This window comes from Lepidochelys olivacea (genome assembly GCF_965140295.1).
Source record: "Lepidochelys olivacea isolate rLepOli2 genome assembly, chromosome: 1".
NCBI lineage: Eukaryota > Metazoa > Chordata > Testudines > Cheloniidae > Lepidochelys > Lepidochelys olivacea.
The window spans coordinates 62,085,070-62,094,150 of record NC_140411.1 but is presented as its reverse complement, the minus strand read 5'-3'; the positions used below and the strand labels follow the sequence as shown (position 1 = coordinate 62,094,150).

Sequence of the window (9,081 nt, the reverse complement as noted above, 5' to 3'; positions counted from 1 at the left end):
GGGGAGGAGGAATTCCTACAGAGATAGAAAAACCCCTTCCATTGGTGTAGGAAGCATCTGCACTATGTTTCTATAGCCGCATAGCCACAACGCCATAGCTGTGCCACTCTATTCCTGTTGTGTAGAGATGGCCATAGCAACCACGTGGCCTAAAGACCACTGGACTGCAACTATTACTAGCTCTGCCACTGGCCTTCTGGGTGACCTTGGGCAACTCACTTCACCCCTCTGCCTCAGTTCCTCTTTGTTAAAAGGGGATAATGATGTAAAGTTCTTTGAGATCTGCTGATGAAAAGCACTATATCAAAGCTAAGTCTTTTGATCATTACCTAGCTCTACAGTAGCATATCAATTGCAAACCCAGGTGAAACTACAACTGCCTAAATGTCCACTAACTCCTACCAACAAACATTTCCCTTTCTGTTTAAAAAACCTAGGAAATAAAATGGCAAAAAAGTTCATTAGTGCAGAGCTAAGGTTGCCCAGCGGGAGCTCATGCCCTTCCACAATGCTGAGTTCAGCAAAACTTAAACTTCTGAAAATCGGATAATACAGAATTAAAGTAAATACCCACACAACCTTAACTCTGCCCTCTTTGAGCCATACTCCAATTGCCCATAACACACACACTCCTAACTCTGCCTTTTCACTGTAATGGACAGGCACAACATGCACTTGCCCAACTACACTCAACCATTGAACCTATCCCCCGAGATCATACCACACTTGTAAAATTTAACAACCATATCATAACCTTTTCCAATCCCTTCATATTTGCACACAAGATACCTATACTATACCTAAACCTATACCTCCCCTACCCATCATTAAATCCACACACTGTTCTCATATCTCAACTCAGTACTCAGAATAGCCATGGCAAGAAGACCCCAGTGCCTTGCTATTGACACAATCTATCCAATTCAATTCTGTATTGAAATGATGCAGACTGGAACCTCAGGGTACACATGCACCTCAAAGGAAAGATCCTTTGATAACACACAGGTGGGGACTCAGACCCAGATCTTCTCATATCACACCTCTTCCTACCTGCTCCAGCTTATTCCTCCATCATTCAATACACCTATACCGAACACAGTAAATGCAGCTGCACTGAATGTAGATAACTCCCAGTGTCTCTTGCCAGCTGGGACGTGGAGGGGAGAGAGTTAAGGTTGTTTGGGCATTTACCTTATCTTCATTTCCTGACTCTTGGAAGTTTGAATTTTGTTGAACAAAATATTCTGGAAGGGCACAGGTGATTGCCAGACAACCTTAACAATGCACTAATAATATTTTGCTATTTTTTTTCTGCTCCAGCTTCCTTCTGCCTGAATTACTGATCAGAAGCTTAAACCCTATTTAACACAATCTGTCAACAAAATCAAATAAGATGTCATGTGATTTTTAAGTAGTTAAGATTTTTCATTATTTCACATATATCCAATTTGATTTTGTAGGAAAATACTTTCTTTTTTAGGGTAGGGAGAGTGGAAAGTTTTACTCCTATCATTAATACCAATATTAGTATATGGAACAAGGAGACGTAGTGCTGTAATTAACAATATTTAATAGACTACGAGTACCATTTTAGAAAATTACCACCAACACACACTCAGCAACAACAGCACTAAAAGCAAAAGATCATTAGGCTCCAGAAGTAGAAATCCTAAGAAAGAAGCTGCATTTAGTTAGCAAGAATGATGAACCAGACAGGCCTGATGATTCAGATTAATCATCTCACTTAAAACAAAGAAGGGGAAAAAATCTATTGAAAATAGATTTACTTTGCAGCTAAACAGAAAATGCCTCTCATTCTATCATTACTTAGAACTAAAGATTGTTGTTTCATCTGAGACGTGACTTTACTGCTCATGGTGTATAAAAATAAATTATCACAAAACTACTGACCTATCATGTTCGCAGGAAGTATCTCTAAAGAAAAAATGAAAATCAAAGGAAATGTAAATGAATCAAGAAGCCAACAGCAGATAGAAGAGAATTTTTAGTTATATAGCATCCTCCATACTTACAGTACAAAAAAGCACTTTAGAAACTGATAAGCTACATAGAGCGCACATGATCAGCCAAATAATAGCACAAAGAGAACGTTGGACTTTGAAAACCTCTTAGTGAGAGAATGTTTGTTTGGCCAGTGAACTTTTCTTGAGAAGTGCTAATACTTTTAACAGCTAACTGGACATACACCAGAGAGAAGCAGAGGAGAACTTGATTAAAAGGGACACTGTCAACTTGAAATCTAGTCACTTTTAAAAAATTGGATAAAATAAAATTCAGATACGACACCCACCCTTTTAGTCCCCCTGATATTTTTTGTGATTTTTTACAGCCACATCATCCTACTTTTAAAAATATTTTTTCTCTTCCATGCCGTTGTGTGAAAGATTCATTCAAACAACAAGGGAAGTTATTTATAGTAAAACTGATTGTACACAATGCCCCTGATTCAGGGAAGTATCCCTAGTCAAGAAATCACTTAAGCACATGCTTAAAGCCCCAATGAAGTAGTTTATGGCATCAGAGTTCAGGGCAACTGCAGTGTTATTCCCCTTCTTTGGTCCAGCAAGGGTACTAACTCTAGGCTTCTGGCTTCCGAGCTCTTGGCTGTCTTGGGTGGAGACATGTCTCTCTCTCTTCTGTTTGCAGTATTTTCAGGCTGTACAGTCCCCTGATTGTATTGTGATATCCCCAGCAAAAGACAGGTTGCCTAAGCAGGCTTCTTTTGCCTTCTCTTCAGAAATGGTACACAGTGTAATTGTCATGGGTATACATTAAGACACTTTTTTTTTTTTTGGATATTTTCTACATTTTCAAATATATTGTTTTCAGTTACAACACAGAATACAAAGTGTACCGTGCTCACTTTATATTTAATTAATGCATTCTTTTTTTAACAATTATCAGCATGGAAGCATATCCTCTGGAATGGTGGCCGAAACATGAAGGGGCATACGAATATTTAACATAACTGGCACGTAAATACTTTGCAACGCCGGCTACAAAAGTGCCATGCAAATGCCTGTTCTCACTTTCAGGTCACATTGTAAATAAGACGTGGACAGCATTATCTCCTGTAAATGTAAATAAATTTGTTTGTCTAAGTGATAGTTTTACATTGTTTTGTTTTTGAGTGCAGTTATGTAACAAAAAAAATCTACTTTTGTAAGTTGCACTTTCATGATAAAGAGATTGCACTACAGTACTTTTATGAAGTGAACTGAAAAATACTATTTTGTTTGCCATTTTTTAAAGTGCAATTATTTGTAATAAAAATAATATAAAGTGAGCACTGTCAACTTTGTATACTATGTTGCAATTGAAATCAATATATTTAAAAATGTAAAACATCCAAAAATATTGAATACATTTCAATTGGTATTCTATGGTTTAACAATGCAATTAATCGTAATTAATTTTTTTGAGTTACTCACATGAGTTAACTGTGATTAATCGACAGCCCTACTAATATTCTGTACTGCAGAGTCAGCTCCAGATATGAACTCAATATCATTCCCTAGACTGCTATGCAAGTGCTGTTTGGATTAAGTAATTAAGTTTGGATCAACTACTTTGTGTTTGATGGGAGCAGTATTGTTAATGTACTGGTGACAAGCAATCCTGAAAATTCATGGCTGCAAAAAATATTTCCACTACCTCTAGAGGAGCATCCTGAAAATCCTTGGTTGTAAAAGGATAAGAAACAGACCCAAGGTTAGATGGTCTATATTCTGTGCTAGGAGTTAGTTACTTTGGGACTCCTCTCATCCCAATGTACATGATCATACTCTACATGGACAGACTGTTCTCTCTTGGTAGTTTATCCCCTTCTTATTCCACATAATATAGGGTAAACACAACAGCTGAAAGAAGAAATGTCCTTATTTTGGCTTAAATACAGACTAACACGGCTGTTACTCTGACAGCTTTAAGAACACAGGACTGTTCAGGAAGCTGCAAGTGTAACCCACACACCTCCTGGGTGTGCCCATTTGGTGGCACCAAGACCACTTAGAGCAGGGGTGGGCAAACTTTTTGGCCTGAGGGCCACATCGGGGTTCCAAAACTGTATGGAGGGCCGGGGAGGGAAGGCTGTGCCTCCTCAAACAGCCTGGTCCCCGCCCCCTATCCTCTTGGTCATTGTGGGACAGCTACTGAAGCAGTGTTAGGGTAGCGTGTAAGATAAGAATAAGGATAATGACACCTGAAGATCTGCCCCACTGTCTGCTAAACCAAGATGATGAGGAGGCAAAACCTGGCATATTTGATTGAGGAGGACATGAAGCTCTTTGGCAGCCTAACTCCATTAGTTTTTTTTCTCTGAAACTGCTCAGCACTTTTTTCACTTTAATTTGTTCATGAGGTTTGCTGACAAGAATGAATGAAGTAAGAGCATCAGCTGTCCCTGGATCAGTTTTCTTTCTGATAAAATGCCTGTATCACTCCTGCTTTGAATGAAAACCTATCATCTCTCCCTTTTCTGCTTGGTTAGATATTTGCCTGAGCTGTGGAGTTCAGATCCAGACCCAAATCTGAATTTTCCCAAACTCTGGGGTGTTCAATTTCAGTGCCCTTTTCACAGGTCCCTTACAGAGATATGCCTCAGGCATGACAGCATCCAGAACCAGAAACCATTCAGATTCCACAGCAAGAGGTAATGTATAAAAGCATAGATAGATCATCAAAATTCATGAAGAGGAGCTGGTGGGTGCATCTAGTGTTCTTGTCCTGACCCATCCCTAGGTCTGGTAAAATTTTTTTAACAGCCCTATTAATAATAATATCTTACATTTAGATAGTATCTCTCATCCTGAAGTTGCCAAAAGCCTTTATGAACTATATACATGCACCAATCAATCAATTGATGCAACCACCTTTGAGATGAGAAGCACCAAACGGACAATTTGCACACAGGAATAAATGAGGGAGGAAATAAAATATTGCCTAATTGGTGAGCAGAGGAAAGTAAACTGCCAGGAGATCCTGAATGTCCATGTTGAGTAGACAGGACCCTCAGGTTTTAAGGGAGGGGTATGAAAAGAATTAGAAGTAAGTGAAGAAAACATAGCTTGTTGAATGTTTGAATTTGAATTACACCCGTACTTTCCTGAAATATATATGGCTATCTTCCAGGAACTGACAAAATACAATTCCTCTGGTCTGGTCAAGCTGTACTTGGCACAGGACCCAAAGGAGGGAATAACAAAAGTGGCTTTTTGTTGCTTCTCAATTGTGGGGCTGGCTGGGGATGCTTTGGACCTCAGCACAACTCTAAGCAGCTTCAGAGCTGCTCTAAATTGCCTGTGGTCTCCAAAGCTGTACTGGCAGCCATAATCACGGAGGTATAGCAATACATTGGCCATGCCCCCTTTTGTTCTGGGAATAACCTTTACAGTTAGCACTGGGGGGGGGGGGTGTAGTGTAGAACTGGTGTAGTGGTTCTATAGCACCCTGGAGGTTTTCTCTACATGGAAAAACTCATTTGGCCAATAAAGTTGAATTCACAGTCCCTCTGTGCCAGTAAAGCAGTACAAATGAGCCAGTGGGGCTATGAATCTGTCCTTCTGTTTCTTAGAGCAAGATTCTTCTGTTCTATTATTACACACCCACTTTATGGAAATATTTTTTCATTAATATTCACTGAGCACCGCCTGCTTTGCTTATAAATCCAAACACAAGTCAAGAGACATCTGTTTAATATAAGTCAGCACTTACAGGTTTGTGTGATTATATCTGATCTGTTTGATCTACCACGTCAGCACTGTTTGTTAACTGTAATTTTATCTGATGTGGAAAACTCTAGAATGCTTGCAAAAAGAAATCTCTCTATATATGCATTCCATTACATTGTAAAATAACAATTACTGTATGCTATGTTTTATTTCCTTTCTACACACAACAGCTCACTTTCCTGGGGAGTCCTCTAAGTAAGGGGAAATACTGGAAAGGTATGTTTGATTAAACATACCAATATTTGTAAAACAAATCCTCATTGGGTTTTTTTTTGGGGGGGAAGGGGGTGGGGCTAGACATGGGAGTACAAGAACTATATTTAATCATCCAGCAGCTAAAATTTATAGGACTGGGATAAAGAAATCTTGGACACCACAAGGCTTACCTTGTGGGGTTTCCTCTGTATACTGCCCCCCAGGAGCAAGGAATTTTGGAGCCCTTGAGGTGGCAGCGGGCCTGGTCTCCAAACTCTGTGGATCAGTACTAGGAAAGGAAGCTGCGACCTATGGTGTGCTATACCTTCCATTGTGATAGCTGAGAACTGCTCCCTCTCTGTTGCCATTGCCTTCTCTGCCTGCATCTATGCCACCCCTTCCCCTCTCCAATGGGGCTGCTGACATAGTGCAGGTTGGACAGTGTTAACTCCTATAAGCGTATTTTCCCTGATATCCTCTTGGTTCTGAGGGAAGCATACATAAATTTGTGGTCCACAACAAAACTCCTATTCATTTTAACGGTACAGGATCAGGCCATTTATGTCTGTAGATTATTTTTATTTTATAAATCAGCACTGCCAGTCCTTAGACTTCAGGCAGCAGCTGAAAGTGACAAAGGGAGGTCCTTCTCAGAGGCTTGCTACAGTGCAATCTATTGATCCCACTTGGTGGGATGAAAAAAATCAGAAGCAAATGTTCTGTAATTTAAAACCTTGTAATTTATTTCCCCAATTTGACATCTGTTGCATATAAACAGGAGCAGAAATGGAAACACAGAGCTCCAACTCTCAGCTATTGCCGACTGGTTTCTGATTCTTCATCCATGGAAAGAAACACTGGAATGGCAAACATAAGGTTAGGATTTTAAATGAGGAATTAATGAAAATGCTTCTTACTTTGTTGCCGCCCTTAATGTAGTTTCCATGGAAACAGGACTGGAAAGGCTGCCTGTAGCATATAGCTGGGAAGGAAATCTCTGCCTTGTCAGTTTCAGCTCTGAGCCCAAGTGATATTGCCAGATTTTTTTCCCTACTGTTTTTAGCACCTTAAATGAGAACAATGATTTCCCACAGGGCAATTTAGGTAACAATCATGATTTGGCCAGTTATGTTGGTTACTTGTGCACTTGGCCTATTTAATTCCTCTTTTTAAATTTTTACATTAGTTTGGTAGTGTCAGTAATGTATATTAGAACTATTGACTCATGACACCAGATTATTGAAAATGTCACTTGAGTTGAAGACATTCATTCCAAGTCATTTTTAAGTAGCGGCAGGTGCAGTCTGAGCATATGGCATGAGCTAGACACAACTCTGCCATTCACTCGCTTTTTGATGAATCACACTGGGCCTGGTGTTGAAAGGCACTGAGCTCTTCCTACCTTCTTGTGCTCATCACTTCACACTCAGTCCCTAAGCCTCAATTAACAATCATCTGTAAATCCTGCCGCTTGCAGAACTTCGAGATGCTAAATATCCTCCCCACTGAGTTCAAATAAGAGTGTCCACACAAAGACTTGCACCGAAATAACTAAAAGTGGGAATTTACAAATAACTTAGTTGTTAGGGTTCTAGTTTCCAGGGAGACAAGCCCTGCATTTCACTTTCAGGCTTTTAGAGTTGCAATGCTGGGGTTTCAAACACAGCAGTGGGTGATTCTTTGTTTAAATATACGTGTACCTAGTGAGGTTTTACTTTAATTTGGGGAACTGTCACCAAAGTGTTCTAGTAAAAGCTTGCTTTTAACGTGAATTTTGGGCCAAATCTGAGTTGACAGTTCGAGCCTGATTCCACAGTCCTGCCCATGTTCTGGGGATGCTGTGAAGTAGCTGACTTTTACACTATTGACGTAAGGGTGACCAGATGTCCCGATTTTATAGGGACAGTCGTGATTTTTGCGTCTTTTTCTTATATAGGCTCCTATTACCCCCTATCTCCTGTCCCCATTTTTCACATTTGCTGTCTGGTCCCCCTAACTGATGTTAACCATTATTGATTAAAACGGCATGCATCTGACTTCCTCCTGCTGGAATGGCAACCTCGGCATTTCTATAACCCTTGCTTAGTTTGTGCCAGGGGACAGCCCGGGCACCTCTAGGCGTGGCACTTCATATCCCACCACCGCTGGGTGGCCACATCAGTTATGAAAGTAAACCATTGCTTCAGCCCTGGCACCCCTTTCATTACAAATTAAGCACCGTCTATAACCCAACTCGTCCAGGGGCCTCTCACTCAATCCGCCAGGGGCAAGGCCAGTGCCTGCTTTTCACCTCCTCCCTACCCGGGCAGCTTGGGGGGCGTCAAACCCGGCGCTAGGGCTCACTGCAGCACGCCGGGCCTCCCCGCTCCAGGTGCGGCCCGCAGCGAGGGGAACACCCAGGCGGCCGCCGCCGCGCGGTGTCAGTCACCACAGTGCCCCTGGCTCAGCCCCTGTTACTGCCCCCCCCCCCACGCCTGCCAGAGGAAGCGCGAGGGACCAGGTCCCGCAGCGCGGGAGCCCACGCGCTTCCCTCTTCGCCCTTTCCCGGGGGAGGCGAGGAACGCTCTCCTCGCTCCGCTTTACCGCGGAAGTTTGGCAGCCTGGGGCCGCCGTAGACGGGTGAGCTGCTGATTGTTGTCCGGGTGGATGCAATCGCCGTGGTGGGTGCGGGCGCCTCGAGCTCGTTCGGCGTGTCCCTGCGTCCCCGTCCGCGTCCCCCGCCCGGGCCCGGGCCGCCATGAGTGAGCGGGGGGAGCTGGACCTGACCGGGGCCAAGCAGAACACGGGCATGTGGCTGGTGAAGGTGAGAGGCCGCCCGGGCCCGGCTAGCGACTCATCCTGTCCCCCCGCGGGGGAGGCCCCGCCACGGGCTGGGGCGGCTCCTTCCCTCCCTGGGGCCAAGACCCGGGCTCGCCTCGAGACTGCGCCGGGGCGGGAATCCCTGCGGCGGGGGCGGGGTTCCCCGTGGGGGCGGCGAGGGGAAGGTATGTGGGGGCGGGGATCCTCGTGGGCCGGGGCGGAGCGGAGCGGGGGAGAGAGTCATCTGGGGGGCCCGAGGAAGCGGGATGAAGGGCGGGGGGTGGCAGCAGTTCCCTGGTTCTCTGGCTTTTGGGGGGGGTGGGCGGAGTGACTTTCC

At 43.4% G+C, this 9,081-nt stretch overlaps 1 protein-coding gene and 1 long non-coding RNA gene across 3 annotated transcripts in view; one reads left to right on the top strand and one right to left on the bottom strand.

Annotated features, from left to right (window-relative positions):
* Positions 1 to 6,662: 6,662 nt before the first annotated feature.
* LOC311524935 lies at positions 6,663 to 8,667 on the bottom strand. The gene is made up of 2 exons (XR_014712651.1): positions 8,529 to 8,667; positions 6,663 to 6,802 (listed from the first exon to the last, which is right to left on the bottom strand). It is a non-coding gene; the product is annotated as an uncharacterized lncRNA (long non-coding RNA).
* GTF2F2 (general transcription factor IIF subunit 2) overlaps positions 8,571 to 9,081 on the top strand; it is a 127,865-nt gene continuing 127,354 nt past the window's right edge. The window contains exon 1 of one of the 2 annotated variants that reach the window (XM_084636579.1): positions 8,571 to 8,748. In XM_084636579.1, coding sequence (XP_084492705.1) covers positions 8,683 to 8,748 — 66 coding nt within the window. In that variant the 5' untranslated portion in view covers positions 8,571 to 8,682. The remainder of the gene's footprint in view (positions 8,749 to 9,081) is intronic. The other variant, XM_084636578.1, reaches the window with a different exon arrangement.